This window comes from Sporothrix brasiliensis, assembly GCF_000820605.1.
Source record: "Sporothrix brasiliensis 5110 chromosome Unknown Cont15, whole genome shotgun sequence".
NCBI classification, from domain to species: Eukaryota; Fungi; Ascomycota; class Sordariomycetes; order Ophiostomatales; family Ophiostomataceae; genus Sporothrix; species Sporothrix brasiliensis.
The window spans coordinates 2,802,182-2,820,751 of NW_024467134.1; the positions used below are offsets into that span (position 1 = coordinate 2,802,182).

Here is an 18,570-nt window from a genome sequence, read left to right on the forward strand (position 1 = left end):
ATTTTCTATGCTTGAAATCGGATTCCTTGCTTTTTGGGAAATATTGTGAGTTCCATATGTTGAATCTTCCCTTTCCGTCTCACAAGCACAGGTTCACGAAATCAGACAACATGCATCGCAGACCGCGTAACAGGAGAGGTTGGGAGGATGACTCCGACAGCGACTCAATCCAGATCACTACTGTGGACTATTCGCATTTGGCGGGCAGACATGCCTTTGGCATCGACAGAGTCCCCGACGTACTGTATTCGATCAAATATGTCGACAAATCCCGCCGTCATTATGGAAGTACGTACAGAAACGGGACAAGCTACCCAAGTAATTTGTGAATCAGAGCCTTTGCTAACCGAATTCTAGCGATTGGTTCCAACAAGAAGATCAACGTTGACGAATCCAATATCGGCGATGCTACGCCCGACTCGCAAAATTATCCGGTGATCGAGATCCACACAGTAGCGGTCTGCTCACCCAGACACGCCAGGACCAAGCTGGAGCCATTCCGCAACGTCTACCACGCGGAGAGCGGGGAGAGCAAGAACGGCGCGGAGGAGGACGCGGTCGACGTTAACATTGACGACGATGACAACATGCTGGAGCTGGCAATGCAGGCAAAGCTGCAGTCGCTGGATATTGCAGCCGTGCGCGACCGCTTTCAGGTGGACACGATCGACATCAAGGGCATGGTCATCCACTCGTCCTACCTACAGCACGCCATTAACGCCGTCAAGGAGTCGACAGTGCACCTGGAGGCATTGCTCAAGGAGCCGTACCCGGAGCTGTACCACATACGCGACGATCTGGCACACTTCCGCGACAACCAGCCGGCATGCCACAACGAGACGCAGCGGACCACGACGGCCAAGCACATCAACGTTCTCCTCGACTACCTGCAGAAGGAGCTCGGCGACCGGTGCCGCGACGAGGAGCGGCGCTATGCGCAAAGCCCGCCGATGGCGACATTCGATATGATGTGGTTGCTGTACAAGCCGTTTGGGGTGGCGTACGCGAAGCGGGCCGGGCGACAGCCCGGGGCGCCAATGCATTGGCGGGCCTACGTGATCAGTTCGGTGGACACGGACCTGCTCAAGGCGCGTGTGACGTGCTGGAGCATGGTGTACAACGCGGGGATGCTGAGACGCGAGACGATGGTATTTACCATCAACTCGTTCTCGGGCGAGCAGACGATCCAGGATCTGCCGCTGGTGCCGCAGCGATTCTTCCCCGAAGACTTGGACGCACAAGACGGACTGAGCATGGCAGACTGGCAGATCAAGCTGGGCCGCCAGTATTGGGACCTGGTGCAGGCGCCGGCGTACAAGGAATATGTGGTTCCGGACGACATCGTCGAGGAGGCGGCCAGCAAAGGAGCAGACAGTGCCCCCAACCACACCGCCAAAAGCAACCGCGAAAATAAAAACAAATCCAAGAGCGAGCTCGTCGAGCGCGTTGTCGTCGACGTGAAGGGCTTCGAGACGTTTGGTCTGCCGTCCTCGACGTCGTCAATGTCTCCGGCTGGCGCCAACGGAGGACTCATGGCGATGCCACCGCCGCCGCCGCCGCCGATTCCGACGCCCATGGATAATTTGGGCTTTCAGTTGCATTTTGCGCCGCGGTGCAGCTGCGACACGTGCCGGGACGACCCGAACAGCGAACCGAAGAACCCGGGCCGGTTTGCCGAGTTCAAGATGGCGGCGATCAGTTCGGGCAAGAAGCCGACAAACGACCTGTTCTATCTGCTGTGCGACGTCGACGTGCCTGCGTTTGTGTTGTCGAGGCGCGAGTGGGTGCATGTGCACCTGGCGCGGCTGCAGCCTGTGCAGACGGACCACGAGGCGTTTGAGAACCTGGTGCTGGACGCGGACGTCAAGACGACGGTGCGGGCGCTGGTGGGCAAGTTTGCGCACGACGTCGGCGAGGGACGGGCGGACAGCGGGCGTGTCGCGCCGTGGCCGCGGGACATTGTCAAGAACAAGGGCGAGGGCCGCATCTTTTTGCTGCACGGCTCGCCGGGCGTCGGCAAGACGTGCACGGCCGAGTGCATTGCCGAGCTGGCGCAGCGGCCGCTGCTGGCGCTGACGTCGGGCGACATCAGCACGGACATGAACGCCGACGTCGTGGAGCGCAACCTCGACACGTACCTGCGCCTGGGCGAGCGCTACGGCGCGCTCGTGCTGCTCGACGAGGCCGATGTGTTTCTGGAGGCGCGCCGCGCCAGCGACCTGCGCCGCAACGGGCTCGTGTCGGTGTTTCTGCGGGCGCTCGAATACTTCCGGGGCGTGCTGTTCCTGACGACGAATCGCGTCGAGACGTTTGACGATGCGTTTACGAGCCGCATCCACGTGGCGCTGCACTATCACCCGCTGTCGCCCGAGAGCCGGCGGCGCGTGTGGATGCAGCACTTTGCGCGCATCGAGCGAGACAGCGGCGGACGCATTTTTGTGCTGCGCAGCACGCGCGAGTATGCGTACGAGGACGCCGAGGTGCACGCGCTGGAGCTCAACGGGCGCGAAATTCGCAACGCACTGCAGACGGCGGTGGCCCTAGCCGAGGCGGACGCTCTGGACAAGGCAAACGAGGACGAGGGCCAAGTGACCGTGACAGAGGCGCACCTGCGGGCTGTGATCAAAATGAGCGCCGGCTTCAAGTTGTTTATGAACAAGGCGAAGTCGCAGCTTCACGAGTGAGCACCCACACGGACCAGTTGGACGAGACGGGCCGCATGTGATGGGATGGGTTAGGCAATTTCATATCCAAAATAAAATCAATAAAACAATAAAAAACGAACCACAAGACAACTAGTGTAGGCACCCCGTGTCCTTTGTGATAGCCCATACTGTGGCCTCTGTGGTGTATGTCTGCTGGACGGATGCTGCAGGCACAAAACAATGGTTGACATCCTCTTGAAACGCCGTCGGGATCGCGTAAAATACAAAGCAAAATAAAGCAAAATACAATCGGACTCGCAGCCCATTGGACGCTCCACGACGAGCGTCTCTGCACGCCTTTACGCCCCTCACAGCGTCGCCGCCGCTCCGACGGCACCGGCCACATTGAACGCCTTCTTGTTCGTCCACCGGATCTCGACGTCGTGTGCCCACTCCATGTACCGGGCCCAGCCTGTTTGGTCAGTTCTCCGCCTCGTCTTCGGCGCAAATCACAACCACGGAAGACACTCACTCCAGTAGGCAAACTTTCGGCCGAGATACTTGCCGGCAAACGGCACAAGCACCATGGTCAGCATCAGCTGCAGCTGCTCGAGGCTGGCCTCCCACTCGCGCTGGGCGTCAGACGTGTCGTCGGAGCTCGCGTCCGAGGGGCTGATCACGCTGGTCGAGATGGACGGCAGCGAGTCGAGCTCGCCGTCCTCATCGTCGTCCTCGTTCTCGTCAAGGCCTTCGTCGCCCGTCTCGGCATCGGCGTGCGGCCGCGGCAGTGTGGTCGTCGCCGCCGCGTCGGCCAGTACAAACGATTCAGACGTCGACGCAGACATCTGGGAGCCCGCGTCGGATATTGATATTGGTTCGGAAGACATTGTGTGTGGCAGGGGGGTTGCCAGACGCGGGTTTGTTGTCCGTCGCCGTCCATCGTGAAGGCAGCACGAGTTCGCTTGGGGCCGGAAGCTGCCCAGCTCTTTGCGGGGGCACCGATGGCAGCTGCTGATTGGCTAGAATGCCGGCGTCACCTGATTGACCTCTCTGCGACCAAAGGTGGCAGGTGGCCCTAAGGACGGCAACAGCCCACACTCCAGCTGCCCCGATCGTCCCTTCCACGCCATGCCAAACTGCCCCTCTGTCGCATGTCATCGTGCTGGTTCCAGGTCCCCTGGTCGCCTTTGCGCCTTCCTTGTTTGGCGCATGCCTTTACAGTACAAACCTCGCCTATCGGGAATTTCTTCTTTTGCTGGGAACATCTTCTTTTCTTCGTCTTCTTTTCTTCCACATCATCGTCAATTCCACTACCTCGACATCGACGGCCCCGACACATCCATCCTGGCTTCGCTGCATCCACTACACGCAGACTTGCATCGGTCTCATAACAAACAGTCTCGTCGCGGATTGGCTGCAACCCTGGCTGCAACCCTCCTATTGCCTTATTGTCTCATTGCCGCACCGCACTCACAACGCACAGCCGACAGCTCGTGGTCCCTGCTTCTGCGGTGTTTCTGACGGGCCAGCGGCCAACCGACTACCCGGCGCTCCGTTTCTTGTCTCGTCTCTTGGCTCAACAACCGTCTACGGCGTACGGCGTACTTCCAAAACTCTAAAGCCAACCACCCCTGGCCAACAATCAAACGACGCTCTGCACCGCCAACATGGCGACAACCGAGACTCCTGTACGTTGCATCCCTCGTTCTCGTGTTGTCGGTCTTGTCGGTCCCCTTGCTGGCTCGTTTCACTACACATTGTCGTCTGTAACTCTTTGTGGTTATTTACCCCTTTCACTGCGCATTCACGGTCCAGTGGCTTCCAGTGTCGCCGCAACCTGCAAGTGCGACCAGTGGTGAGTTGCTAGCGCGCCTTCCCTCCTGGTTTGAGAACACAAGTACAGAACAAGACACAGAAAGAGCACCCAATCACTCCTCAAGTGCTGGATGACTCAGAAGGCAGTCGCCGCCCCGCCCTCTCGTTGGTCGGCGCCGACCCCGCCACGGTTCGAATGCTACTGTATTTTTGTGAGGGCTAGTTTTGTAGGCCAAAATTGGCCCGCAGCCAGACCAAGAAAAAAATTACGAAGCACGACCATACATACCAACGCACGGCACACGACGTCTGGTGGCTCTGACTCTTTTCTGCTTTTGCCTCTCTTTCTCTCAACAACCACCCCCTCCACTCCCCGTTTCTGTCCCCGCTTATCTGGGCTCTTGGACAGCGCGTAGACGATTTTTCATTATCTCGTCTTTTGACAGTCTTTTTTTAAACTGTCACATCGATCCGCAATCTAACATCTACGCCTCCTTTTCTTTCCGTGCTCCCTCCCGCCGACTAGATCGCCGAACGCAAACCGCGGAAATCCGTCGCGTTTACCGAAGAAGCCCTTGTCATCGACGCCGACGGACACGTCACCATGCCTTCGACCGAGGCCATTGACGACACAAAGGACACGGCGGTGTCGCACAGCCCGCGCACGCCGCCGCTGTCGGCCGCGCTCGAGTCGTCTGCCGATGCTGCTGCTGCTGCCGCTGCCGCTGCCGCGACGGGCGAGGACGGCCTCGACCTGAGCCTCCTGAAGAAGAAGAAGAAGAAGTCGTCGACCAAGAAGAAGGCCGACGACGAGGCTGAGGGTGGCGATGACGACGCCGGCACGCCGGCCGGCGACGACGGCGGACTAGACCTGACGCTCAAGAAGAAGAAGAAGAAGAAGGCGAGCAAGGACAAGGCCGGCGCGGGCGAGGGCGACGAGTTTGCCGAGAAGCTCAAGGCGCTGGAGCTGCGCGAGGACGAGACGGTCGAGGTCGAGGAGGGCGACATGGACAAGGGCACGGGCATCTGGCAGCACGACGCGGCCACGCCGCCGATCCCCTTTGCCATGCTGCTGTCGCGCTTCTACCACGTGCTGGAGCTCAAGAACCCGGACCACGCGACCAGCGGCTCGCGCAGCTACAAGATCCCGCCGCCGCAGTGCATGCGCGAAGGCAACAAAAAGACCATCTTTGCCAACATCACCGAGGTGGCCAAGCGCATGAAGCGCACAGAAGACCACATTACGCTGTACCTGCTTGCCGAGTTGGGCACGACGGGCTCCGTCGACGGCAGCCGGCGCCTTGTCATCCGCGGTCGGTTCCAGCAGAAGCAGATTGAGAATGTCTTGCGGAAATACATCAGTACGTCGCCTGCCCTTTGGCTTTCCCTTTCTACCTATCCCCTATGCGTTTGACCTTTATGCCTTTTTATACCTTTTTTTCCCTTTTTTATCCCTTTTTTATTCCTTTTTTTCTTCTTCTTATTCTAACAAAACAGTCGAATACGTCGTCTGCAAAACGTGCAAGTCGCCCGACACCGAGCTCAGCAAGGGCGAGAACCGTCTGTACTTTATCACCTGCAACTCGTGCGGCTCCAGACGGTCTGTCACGGCCATCAAGACTGGTTTCTCTGCCCAGGTCGGCAAGAGAAAGAAGACCCAGGGCTAGAGGGGAGCTGGTGCGTGTTGTGTCATGTGTGGTTTGCGCATTTGCTTGTGGGATTGTGGGATCGGTTCGACAATCTGCCTCTCCTTCTTTCAGGTGTTTCGAACGTCTCTGTCCGTTCTGTCCGGTTTTTTGATACCTCGCATGTGGTCTTGGGCGGCTGTCTTGTGTCGATATATGCGCTTCGCAGGAGTATGAGAATGCGACTGCCGACACGGTGAAAACGTGAAAAAAGTACAAAGAGAAAGAACGGCAATATTGCATGGAGGAATGGAAACCGATGGACTTTTGCAGGACTTGATTTTCATGGGAATGCATGCTGTTGGGCCTGTTCCAAGGACGATAAAAATAGACGACAGAATGACAATGAAGGAATATGAAATAAAGACGATATGCGCTGTGTGTGAGCTTATGTGGAGGTGGAAGCTGTTTTGATGTTTCAGTGCTTGTTACTCTGCCGTGTCTTTTCAATTATTCTTATCTTCTTTTTGGCATACTTTCCGTCTCGTATTTTCTAATCGAATCTTATGTATTCTCGTACTATGTGTGCGCATTCTATCGTCATGTCGCCCTTACTTCGTTTTCTTTAATTTGTTTGCTGTTCTTTTCTGCAAAATAAATTGTCAGTAATTCATTTATACCTTTTTTTTATCCTCATTTTATTTTTTTTTTTTTTAAAAAAAAATAAAAAAAAAAAAAAAAAATAAAAAAAAAAAAAAAAAAAACCCAAAACCATAGCCTCACACCATTCCCCCCTTCTTTCCCACGCCCCTCTGTCGTCGTGAACGCTGCGGTACTTTTTCATAATGCCCAGAAAATGTTGAGCCACAGACTGCGCGATAGCTGGCTATTGATAGCATTCGAAGGTGGACACGTCATTCGCCCGCGTCCAATGCGATAGCTTCCCCTCATCTGCGTCCAGCTTCCTCTCTTGGAATCGTCAACGACTTATAAACCCCAAGGGCAGGCGTTGGGTGATGGCTATATTTTCTGGGAAATAAAAACTCACAAATTTCAAGGTAGTAGCCACACCAACTCCATTGCTTTATCGCGTCCTACCTCGTCCACCACAAATCGGACCATCTTTATCCCTGTCGTTCTTCCGCAACCACACTCTCCTCAACATCGATCATGACCATCTACGAAGAAGCCCCCAAGAATGGCACGGCCGCCTCGCTGGTGAGCACGGCGACCACTCATCCCGTCGCCGGCTTGCCCAACGACAACCCTTCCAGGTCGTACTGGCTGCAGGAGCCGTCCAAGCTGCTGCTGGGCCACCGCACGACGCCTGACCTGCCCGCTGAAGTCGATGTCGTCGTCGTCGGCAGCGGCATCACCGGCGCGTTTGCCGCGGATGCTCTCCTCGAGGACGTGGGCGGCGCCGCGTCCGCCACCCGCACTGTCCTCGTTCTCGAAGCCCGCGAGGCCTGTTTTGGCGCCACCGGCCGCAACGGCGGCCACTGCCAGCCCATGGTCTACTCGTCCGCCTCGGACGTCTCCGACTTTGAGCTTGCCACCTTCCGCTTTCTCCAGCGCTTTGTCGCCGAGCACCACATTCCCTGCGACTGGCGCACGCTGGCGGGCGGAGTGCACGCGTACCTGGACAAGGACCTGTTCGAGCTGGCCGAGGCGCTGGTCGCGACGCTGCGCGCCAAGCGGCCCGACTTGGCCGACCAAATCACCGTCGTGACCGCCGACGATGTCCGGAACGCAGCAGCAAACACCGCCCTCGACGACCTGCGCCTGCGCGGCGCCGCCGGTGCGCTCGTGCAGCGCAACGCCGCGTCGGTGTGGCCGTACAAGCTCGTGGCCTGGGTGCTGGAGCGGCTCGTGCAGCGGCACGCCGCCTCGGGCGCGTTCAACCTGCAGACCAACACGCCCGTCCTGCACGTTGCCCACGATCCCCAGATGCCGTCTTCGTCTGCTTCGCCCTGGGTTGTCAGGACACCCCGCGGCACCGTCCGAGCCCGCGCCGTGCTGCTCGCCACCAATGGTTACGCGTCGCGTCTGCTGCCGCGCAGCCTCGCCGACCTCGTCGTGCCCGTGCGCGCCCAGGTTGCCGCGCTGGTACCGCCAGACAGCGACACCAAGACGGAAACGACACAAACCACAGAGAGTGCGCCAGCCGGTGTGACGTCGTCGTCGACGTCGACGTCGTCTTCGTCGGCCAACGGTGCTTCCCGGGCGAGTGTCACGGTCGTCGAGACCAAGGACGGCCAGACGACCACGACCACGACCACGACGACCACCTCCAACGCGCCCGCCGACCGCTTAACGTACAGCTACGTCTTTGTCGGCCACGACCACGGCCAGACCCCCAGCGGGAACCGCGACGAGTACCTTGTTCAGAGGCCGTTTACCAGCGGCACCAGCGGCCGCGCAACAGCCACCTCGTCGAATGGCACTGCCTTTGCATCTGCCTTTTCGTCGTCGTCGTCGTCGTCGTCGTCGTCGGGCGGCCACTTCATCTGGGGCGGCGGCCGGCAGCGTGCCTCCAACGCCGGTGTCGGGGAGTGGCGCGACGACGAGGTCGAGTCGCCCGTGGCCGGCTACCTGCGCTCCCACCTGGCGCCGGTTCTCGCTGTCGGCGGCGACAACAGCCGGGGCGAGCCGCCCGCGCAGCTCGAGGCCGACTTCGAGTGGACCGGCATCATGGGCTTCTCGCGCGATGCGAACCCGTGGGTCGGTCACGTGCCGAGCAGCGAGAGCGGCGGCGACGGTCTCTACCTGGCCGCCGGCTTCTCGGGCCACGGCATGCCGTCCACGTCGCTGTGCGGCCGCGCCGTCGCTGGCATGATCAAGAGGCACCTGGGGTGGACGACGTCTTCGTCTTCGGACAGCCATGCTGCGAGCGGCGGCGACGACAATACGCACAGGGACAAGGTCGTCGTATCCCTGCCCTTGAGCGACGGTGGCCATGCCGAGCTGCCTCGCTGTTTCCTCCTGACGCCAGAACGCATTCTGGAGGCGCGGAGGACGTGCCAGCCCGTTAAGGAGGCCGATGCCCGTGGCTTCTTGGCCGAGCTCCAGCATCTCCTGGCCGCTCGTCGGGCAGAGCCGTGAGATGTGTTTCCTTGGGGGGCATACGTCAGTATCCGAAACGCAGCAACACAGCAAAACAGCAAACAACAACACAAATCTCATAGCAATATCGTACACTGGATAGCTGTCTGCCGAAACCAAGAGTCTAGAATACACAGAAATACAAAATTGCCAAGCGAAAACTGCCAAATCGTTTCCAAGTGCCCATATCATGCCAAGTAATAGGATCCAATTCCTGACACCAAGAGAAACAAAAAGAATGAAAAATTAATGCCACTGAGCGTGTGCATCTGTGTGTGTATTCGTTGACGCGTTTGTGTGCATGTTGAGGTGTCGTCTGGCGCCGCATGGCCGTTCTAATTCGTCTCGCATTTCCTTTATAAAACAAAACGCCAGAAAAGCCCCAGGCCGACGTCTTGGAACACAAAAACTTGCAGATGAACCCCACCAAACCAAATGTAATGAAAGCGTGTCTGTAAAATGTAAACAGGAAACGAAGAGGACAGTCGAACGCGGCAAGGAAGCAATGGGATACGTGAAAACGGCGTGAAGCCGAAGAAAGAGTCGTAGAGAATCAAAGAACGCCCCTAAACATTCAATGTGTCACGATCCGTGCTGCCTGCAGCATCAGTCCAAAGATCAGGCCCCGTGCCACCTCCTCGACCTGAAGGCAGTCGAAGATCCGGCCCAGCGCATCGGACGTCGCCGACTGGCCCATGACGCCCATCAGCGCCGCCGGCACGCCGCTGCGGATCAACAGCCGCCGCGCCTTGACCCGCAGCCTCTCCTTCTCCTCTGCCGTCATCTCCGCCGGCCACGCTGCCCGTTCCGCGTCCGTCGGCATCGTGTTCTCGCGCAACGTGTTGAGATACCCAGCCATGCCAGCGTCCGTCGTGTTGGCGTCGAGCACCGACGACTGCAGCAAGCTCTGGATCGACGCCAGAGACGGGTTGCCCGGCCGCAGCAAAAACGACTTGGCGGCCGTCAGCAGCGTGCGCCGGATGTTCCAGGCCGACGAGAGCGTGTACAGCTCGTTGATCACAGCAAACAGCAGCTCCACGGCCACGCGCGTCTCGCCCTCCGTCAACGCCGCAAACTGCTTGGCAATCGTCGTGCCGGACGTGGCCACGCGGTGCAACGGGCGCGTCCCGTGTGGTGTCGTTGCACCAGACCCAGACCCAGCGCCGCCCGCCGGCAGGCTCGTCAAGTTGTTGTATGAGCCGACACGCACCGGCGACGTCACCGACGAACCAGGCATGTCTTCTATAGCGTCGGTGGTAAAAGCAGAGGTCGCACCTATTGGAAGACGGGTTCCGCTCAGGCTTGTACTCGAGGGCGAGCGCGGGTAGCCGCCGCTCGACGAGGCACGGCTGTTGTGCTGACTTCCGCGGTTGCCGCTGCTGACTGGTGTGTAGTCACCCCACATATTGTTGCTATTGTTGTTGTTGTTGTTGTTGTTGTTGTTGTTGTTGTTGTTGTCAGTCCGGCCGCGCCCGTCGGCGCCGGCCTCGCCTACCTCGCCGTTCGCTCCAGCGTCCATGAGACCGCTCTGCGACTGGTAGCTCATACGCCGACCCATCGGCACAACACGGCCGGTCTGCGACGCTACAACCGACGACCGTTGGCTGTCCATGCTGTCGCGAGAGCGCCGCGAGCCCGCGCCAGAGAAGCCACTATCCATACGGGGTGGCGTCGAGACCGACAGCCGATTCGTGTACGCCGTGACGTCCTGCAGGACCGAGGCAGGGGGCGATGTCGTTGCGCCGTTGGGATTGGGGCTGCCCGCTACATTGGCCAGCGAACCCGAGCTGGCGTGCTGCTTCTTCTGGCCGCTGCTGCCGCCAAGACCGATGTTCGTGCCCAGGTTGCCCAGGTTGCCTAGGTTGCCAAACACGCCCGTAACGCCGCCTACCATGACCTTGCCACCTTCGGCCACGCCCTTGGGCGCGTTGGACAGTGCGTCCAGCATGTTCTTGCCCATGGTTTCGAACGCATTGAGACCCGTCTTGGAAGCCGCCGGCAGGTTGTTTGTGTCCTTTTCCAAAAACCGCTTCATGCCCTCGCTCTCGGCCAGTGGCTGGTACCAGCAGGCATCGCGCACATAGCGCTCCAGCTCGCCCCGCAGTGAGCCGCGGGTGTGGATCTTCCAGTTCGGGAGCACGCCGTGCTGCTCTGTAAACGCCGTGGCGCCCGAGATCGTCGCAATGCGCCGCAACACCTCGTGCAGCTTCTCAAAGTCCGCGTACTTGCGCACAATCATCCAGCCCGGGTAGTGCGCGTTGGCCGGCTCGATCTGGATCAGGAAATCCCATGCGGGCCGGCTCTTGATGCGTCCCTTGTCCGTCACCGGCTCGTCATGAATCGTGACGTTCGCGTTGTGGAGCGTCAGTGGCGGTGGTGCCTGCTCCTGTTTCTTGCGGCCCTCCGAGTCGCTCGACTCATCCTCTTCGCGCGCCGGCGGAACGAGTTGGTCGAAGCTGGTGAACTGGGAGGCTTCGTCGGCGGTCGGCGGGTGCGGGTTTTCTGTGTTCTCCGAGCGGTTCGCGGCTGTTCCGCTGGCTGCCTCAGACTTGGCAAAAGACGATTGGCTCGGTGACCCCTGCGTAGACGACCGTGGCGTGATGGGCGTCGAGACTGTTCTTGCTGTGCGCGTCGTGCTCTCGTCACCAGACAGGCTGAGAGACGCTTTGGGAGAGATCTGGTCAGAGGCGGCGCTGGGTGACGGGGGCCCGTGTCCGTGGTGGACTTTGCGTTCGTCGTTTGCTTGCATGCCAAGCTCGTCTGCGTTGTGCTGCATGGCGTCCGCCAACCTTTCTTCGGCTTCGGCAGCACTCTTGGTCTCCGTGGTGGTGCGCCGCGCCTTTTCTTCAGCGGCAATCATCTCATTCATGCGCTTCATTTCCTCCATGGCCTCCTCCATTTCCTCGTCAGCCCGGCTGAGCTGCTTCTTGTGTGACAATGGCACGGACTCCTTGCGCCTCGATTGGTGTGCCTTGTCCGCCTCAAATGAGCTGCGCCGGCTCTTTGGCAGCGCAATGTTGCCGACGTTGCCGTCAATGTCGATCGAAGCATGGTGCATGTGGGCCGCGGCGGAGTTGCTGGTTGCGTCTTTGCTGCTGCTGGCTGTCGCCGCGGCATCGGTGCGCGTCTGCATGCCCACATCGATGGCCTGGCTGAAGTCGGGCTCGCCACCCTCCAGCAGGTGCACAATCCAGCCGTTGATCCATTCGGGCTTGGAACAAGTCTGCAGCGTCGTCTCCAGCACGGAGGTGGCCGCAATCTCCCGGAGAAACGTCCGTGCCGGGTCGCAGTCGTAGCATTGCCGATCCAGGAAGCTCAGCAAATCGTCGGCTACCATGCGGAACTTGCTCGCCTGCTGGCGCTGGCTCAGCAGGTTGGCCAGGTTCGAGTTCGGGTGCGACGCGAGGTAGCTGTAGATGGCGTCGGCGGCAGATATTGTGGGGTTGGCATCGGGCCCCTGGGGCGGTGCCGAGCCCTGCTGTTGCGGTGTCTGTGCCGCATGCTCGGCAAATGCCGTGGCCAATTCGGAGAAGAGGACAATGACAATCGACGTGGAGTTGGTGAGGAAGTCGAGGAATGCGTCGGCGGGGCGTTTGCGGCTGAGGTGGTTCGAGACCGACACGAGAAACGAGGTAAGGACGCGCCGACAGGACAGCGGGAACGACTGGTCAGATGGCACAATGGGCTGGTACCACCACTTGACATAGTCGCGGACAACCGCCTCGACGAGGCCGTTCAGTGCTTGGCGGGTCTCGGGGCGGAAATTCTCAAAGGCGCGGCCGAGGGCCAGGTCTTCCTGGACAGGGTCAAAGGCAGCCTCGGGGCCCACGTTCTCGCCGCTGACCTCGGCGCCGTTCTTCTGGTCCTTTCTGCGGTATTCAATGACCCGGGCGAGCAGGTCCGAGCTGGCCTCCCCACGGATAGCACGGGTGACGTCGGGATTGCGTGCTTCCCATGCCACAAAAAGGGCAATGCCGCCAAATGCGCCGATCAGGACGAGGCCCACGCGGCCGAGCACAAAGTAGGTCGTTGCAGCGAGGCCGACGCCGACGGCACTGAGAGACTCAACAGTCGCCGTAGAGAGGAACCGGAAGATCCGGGTAGGGATGTCGTCGTCGGAGGCTGTGCTTCCTGGCTTCGTGTTCGGCGATGGGGACTGTGGAGAGTTTGGCAACGGCGAGGGAGGAGCGGAGGGCGATGGGGCCGCGAGGTTGGGTCGTTGTGGGAGTGGCGGCGAGGATACTGGAGAGAGGCCAGAGGGCGAAGAAGAAGCGGCAAAGGTTGGCGAAGCAGAATCGAGCGACAGGTCTCGATCCGGGTCGTTCACGCTGGTCTTGCGATCGTCCATGGCGGTGACGAGACAGAGTGCATCTTCCTGCCTCGACGGCGAAGCAGGGCAAGGCGGGAGGGCGCCGCTGTCGTGTGTCGTTCGTATATGGAGTGATTACTCGCAAGTCTGGATCTGTGCGTCGAGTTGGTGGACACGGCTGGATAGGCGGTAAAAATGGAAGCGTAATTGAGGCCAACGAAAAAGTTGGTGATAATGCTGAAGACAGCAAAACAAATGGCAAATGTGCTCAGAAGAAAGGAGAACAATACAAGAAAGGCAATACGATGTAACAAGCCAGGGACAAGATGCTAGCAACAACAAACTGCGAAATGAGGACGGCCAAGAAGACCAGGGAGAGTGAGAGCTGACAGGGGGTCTGGGGCGCTGCTGTGGGTAAAAATAATGATGTGCGTTGCCCCCCGTGTTTCGAAGCCCGAACGGGAGAATTGGCGATTCCTTGGGACTTTTTGTGGGAGCTTGGGTCCTTCCATTGCCTACTTCGTACATTCGTACTTGTTTCCCCTTTTGCGAACAAGCCCGGGGTCCGGAAAGAGCGAAGGGTGTGAGCAAACCTTGACTTGTTTCCATCGCACTTGCCTGAGATGTTAGAGTGGGCTTCGTATGTCTTACATGTGGCAGGCGCAGGTTCAGACCACCTGCCCAACTTACCCACTTGCGGCGAGTCGTGCTTTCCCACAACCTGCAATAGATTCGCTGATTCAAGAGCGCTCTGGGCAGGACCCAATGACGGGCAGATACGCGCAACAGCCCGTAACAGCTTCATGATTAGGCCACTCGCACGGCGCTACAACGTATCTTACAGTACTTGCCTATTTCGGGCAGAGCGACCCCGTATTGCTGCGCGATGACAGCGCACGAAAGTCCCCAGACGGACAACTGCACCACAGAAAGACACACAGACACCCGCTTCACTTCTGAAGCAGGCGGAGGAAACAGACGATCCCTGGCTCGGATCCTCTCATCTCCAGTCGCATTCCGTGAATCGTTTGACAACGTCTGCCGGCAATCGGGGAGATCCTGTCACAAAATGGAGCCCAGAAGCCATCACGGGTGCTACAGTGTGCATTTACTGTGTGAATAGTTTGCACTGTCTGACGGTCGCAAAAGGGCAAGAGCGTTCAACATAAGGCTCTCCAAGCAAAAAGTACGACTCTCTACGACATATATAAACAGCAGCCGGCTTTCGCCAGGCAACAATTCAAACTTGCTCGCTTATTGTCGTCTATGGTGCCGCTGGCTCATGCGGATAGGGCTCGCTGGGGCTCTGTAATATTGTTGAACCAATATCTGACGAACTTTTCATTTAGGAAAATTTACGATAATGAAAATAATATGGCATCCCGATACAGTGTCAGAATACAGTGCATATAATTGCTAGGGGCGGTCGTGCTTCTTTCGCGTCACGCCCGCATTCCATCGATAGCGCGCTCACTGAGCCCACCCCGCTAAAGATACGGAATACAGCACATAATTGCCAGGCACAGCGGGCACCAGTGTACTACTCAGCACATGCTGTGCTAGGTTCCACAGCGTTCATTATCGCCCTATATCGACTAAATGCAGCAAATGTCGCCTCCCGTCCATTATTACCCGCCACAGCCGCAGGGACCGCAAAAAAGGAGGCAGCTGCCAGAGCCTGGGGTCTGCCAATAGCGCCTCCCAGCATAGTGAGCCTGCCTCCTGCTCCTTCGGTCCTGCTCCCGCTGCTTCCCCGCCCGCTGCCCTGTCCATCGTGGCTTCCCCCACCGCCGTCTCAATTCCGAACCTGCCCTTCCACCAACCAGTCGCCACCCTTTCATCCCAATTCGCATCGTATCCCAAGTGGGTAACAAATCCCCTTCTGCCCTCAATTTGCCTGCCCACCATCGCACCTTTGCACCGAATCCGAAGACGTCCTCCGATTACGCTGTCTACGGTGGCCGGTACCCCGACCCAACAAGCAAACAGCCACGATCCTGCTCGCCCCGCGTTTCTCGCCCACACTCGCACCCCCCCGGCCCTACGTTCCAAGACACGGACCACACACAAAACGGCAATCCACTTTCCACATTCCACCTCCACAGCGTCAACAACCCGAGGCAACACAAGCACAAGCATACTCCGCCGCTGCATCGACGCCTCGCTGAAACGCCCTCGGCGAACGATAAAAATCAACGCATCAACGCTGACCAGCGGCAATCAGCAAACGCCGGCTGCCACATCTCGCCACAGACTCGTGCCGTCCGTCGCCGCGCGTTGTGATCATGGGCCCCAGCCGGCTCGAAGACGAGGAGCTGTCCATCTCGCTGCCACGTAATCAGAGCCGCCGGTCGCACGCCGCGCTCGCCGCGGCTGGCCAGGGTGGACACGCCGCACCGCCCACCATCAACGTCGTCGACCATGGCGCATCACCAGCACAAGGGGGCGCCGCGGAGGCGGCGGGTGCTGGTGCTGGTGCCGGCACGGGCTCTGGCAAGAGCAAGGGCAAGTCCGGCTCGCACCATCTGCCCGACCGCATCAAGTCGACCGATGCGCGGCTCGACCAGTACAATGTCGTGCGCACGCTGGGCGAGGGCTCGTTCGGCAAGGTCAAGCTGGCCATCCACAAGTCCACGGGCCAGAAGGTGGCCCTCAAGATCATTTCTCGCAAGAAGCTCATCAGCCGCGACATGACGGGCCGCGTGGAGCGCGAGATTGAGTTTCTGCAGCTGCTGCGGCACCCCCACATTATCAAGCTGTACACCGTTATTAAAGATTCCAACGACATCATCATGGTGTTGGAGTACGCCGGCAGCGAGCTGTTCGACTACATTGTCAAGAAGGGCCGCATGGCCGAGCCCGAGGCGCGCCGCTTCTTCCAGCAGATGCTGTGTGCTGTCGAGTACTGCCACCGCTACCGTGTGGTGCACCGTGACCTCAAGCCCGAGAATCTGCTGCTCGACGACAAGCTCAACGTCAAGATTGCCGATTTCGGCCTCAGCAACATTATGACCGACGGCAACTTTTTGAAGACGAGCTGCGGCAGCCCCAACTATGCTGCGCCCGAGGTCATCAACGGCAAGCTGTACGCCGGCCCCGAGGTGGACGTCTGGAGCTGCGGTGTCATCTTGTATGTGCTGCTCGTCGGACGCCTGCCCTTTGACGACGACCACATCCCCAGCCTGTTCGCCAAGATCGCCAAGGGCGCATACATCCTGCCGTCGTGGATGAGCGCCGGCGCCGCTACCTTGATCAAGAAGATGCTCGTTGTCAACCCCGTGCAGCGGGCCACCATCGACGAGATCCGCCAGGACCCGTGGTTCCTGGTGGACCTGCCCGACTACCTCCGCCCGCCCGCACAGCCCTTCTTCAACACGGGCATCGACCCAGAAAAGTCCATCAAGACGAGCGACATTGCCCCCAACGCGTCCACCAAGGTGCAAGAGAAGCTGCACAACGAAGTCACGGACAAGATTTCCAAGACCATGGGCTACGGCAAGAAGGACGTACAAGAAGCCCTCGAGGCCGACGAGCCATCGGCCATCAAGGACGCCTACATGATTGTTCGCGAGAACAAGTTGATGCAGATCAACCGTGAGTTTCCAAAAGACGCTCGGAAGAGAGCACGGCACACAGAAAGACATGGGAGCATACTGACAGTACGCGATAGCCAATTTTGGTGCCGACAACCCGTACTTTGCGACATCGCCAACATCGGGCAGCAGCTCCGGGTCCAACTCCATTGCAGCCGTGGTGTCCGGCAGCGGCGAGCTCGACCCAGGCTCCAGCCCGCTCGGTATGTCCTCCGGCCGCTCGATCGGCTCCAACAGCACCGGCAACTCGCCACGGCCGTACGTATCAAAAGTGGGTGTGCTGCCGAGCAGTTTGCCTGCCTACCACAAGGACTACATGGCTGGTAACATCAACGCCGATGTGGTTCCTGCACCCAACGACGCGCCGCCTGCGCCCGCGCGCACGCTGGCCGAGCAAGAGGAAACAGCCCGCCGGCTGCGGCCCCACTCGCGCAGCCAGATCCGGCTCGACGAGTCCAGCAAACGCCCGCAGGGCATGACACCCGTCAACCCGCCCAAAAAATCCAAACCCGTGCGGTGGCAGTTTGGTATCCGCTCACGCAACGTCGCCTGGGACGCCCTGCTGTGCATCTACAAGGCGTTAAATCGTCTAGGCTGCAGCTGGGTTGTTGACGAGGACTTTGACAAGTACAACGACGACGAGGGAGGGTATGTTGCACCCTTTCCTTCCTCTCTCTCTCTCTCTCTTTCTCGCTCTTCTTTTTCAATGACTAACATTCTGTAGCAGCACAAGGGGCGGCGATGACAGCTACGACGACGGCTACGGCGGCTCTCTGCGGCGCAGTAGCCGCGACGACGTCACCAAGAAATACCGCCTGCCCGCCGACCCGTGGCACATCCAGGTGCGCTGGACTACCGAGGGCATCCGCCAGTCCGCCGTCAAAAACAACGCCGCAAGCGCCGAGGACGTTGCCGCGGACAAGACCACGGTTAACAAGACGGACGACGACAGCCAATACCAGGTCGTGGCCGTGCGCCTCGACATCCAGATCTATGCTATGGAGCCGTCTGTGTACCTGGTCGATTTCAAGTGCAACGGATACGAGACTGCCGAGGGCTTTAGTCTCGAGGAGAAGGAAGTGTCGAGCGCGTTTCCCTTCTTGGACCTGGTGGCAAAGCTGATTCTGATGCTGGCAGACGGCGAATAGGCTGGCACTTGCTCTTAGCCGTCCCTGCGTTTCCCAGCATGGCGTTGCACCGTCCGCCCTTTACAGTTCTATTTTAATCTTTTTATTTTCATGCTCTCATCCCGTTTAGACTAGACTTGCGTTTTGTCGTTGTTTGATTGGTTTTCTTTTCACCTGCTGCTGCTCGGATGGCATATTTCGACGGAGAAGGTGACGTGGTGCTTGCTATTGCTTTACGCGTCATTTGACGGGAGAGAGATTGGCCTTTCTTGTATCACGAATCTCGTTTTTAAATACCCCAGTTAGAAGTGGCCGGGGAGCCGTTTACTGTGCGATTTTCGGTATCGGCGATAT

At 59.0% G+C, this 18,570-nt stretch overlaps 6 protein-coding genes across 6 annotated transcripts; 4 read left to right on the top strand and 2 right to left on the bottom strand.

Annotated features, from left to right (window-relative positions):
- Nucleotides 1–110: 110 nt before the first annotated feature.
- On the top strand, nt 111–2,684 carry SPBR_05630 (uncharacterized protein; the record flags this gene model as incomplete). Its single annotated transcript, XM_040763893.1, has 2 exons — nt 111–288; nt 358–2,684. The coding sequence occupies 2 exons, from the start codon at nt 111–113 to the stop codon at nt 2,682–2,684; spliced, it is 2,505 nt and encodes an 834-aa protein (XP_040622536.1).
- A 329-nt stretch (nt 2,685–3,013) lies between these two features.
- On the bottom strand, nt 3,014–3,532 carry SPBR_06237 (uncharacterized protein; the record flags this gene model as incomplete). Its single annotated transcript, XM_040764499.1, has 2 exons — nt 3,014–3,117; nt 3,178–3,532. The coding sequence occupies 2 exons, from the start codon at nt 3,530–3,532 to the stop codon at nt 3,014–3,016; spliced, it is 459 nt and encodes a 152-aa protein (XP_040622537.1).
- A 780-nt stretch (nt 3,533–4,312) lies between these two features.
- On the top strand, nt 4,313–6,127 carry SPBR_05774 (translation initiation factor 2 subunit 2; the record flags this gene model as incomplete). Its single annotated transcript, XM_040764037.1, has 4 exons — nt 4,313–4,333; nt 4,471–4,500; nt 4,987–5,821; nt 5,958–6,127. 4 exons carry the CDS (start codon nt 4,313–4,315, stop codon nt 6,125–6,127), a joined length of 1,056 nt encoding a protein of 351 aa, XP_040622538.1.
- Nucleotides 6,128–7,255: 1,128 nt separating this feature from the next.
- SPBR_05734 (uncharacterized protein) lies at nt 7,256–9,187 on the top strand (the record flags this gene model as incomplete). The annotated part of the gene is made up of 1 exon (XM_040763997.1): nt 7,256–9,187. The coding sequence occupies one exon, from the start codon at nt 7,256–7,258 to the stop codon at nt 9,185–9,187; it is 1,932 nt and encodes a 643-aa protein (XP_040622539.1).
- Nucleotides 9,188–9,761: 574 nt separating this feature from the next.
- On the bottom strand, nt 9,762–13,535 carry SPBR_05521 (PX domain-containing protein; the record flags this gene model as incomplete). Its single annotated transcript, XM_040763785.1, has 1 exon — nt 9,762–13,535. One exon carries the CDS (start codon nt 13,533–13,535, stop codon nt 9,762–9,764), a length of 3,774 nt encoding a protein of 1,257 aa, XP_040622540.1.
- A 2,246-nt stretch (nt 13,536–15,781) lies between these two features.
- On the top strand, nt 15,782–18,237 carry SPBR_05648 (carbon catabolite-derepressing protein kinase; the record flags this gene model as incomplete). The annotated part of the gene is made up of 3 exons (XM_040763911.1): nt 15,782–17,090; nt 17,167–17,737; nt 17,817–18,237. The coding sequence occupies 3 exons, from the start codon at nt 15,782–15,784 to the stop codon at nt 18,235–18,237; spliced, it is 2,301 nt and encodes a 766-aa protein (XP_040622541.1).
- Nucleotides 18,238–18,570: the final 333 nt, after the last annotated feature.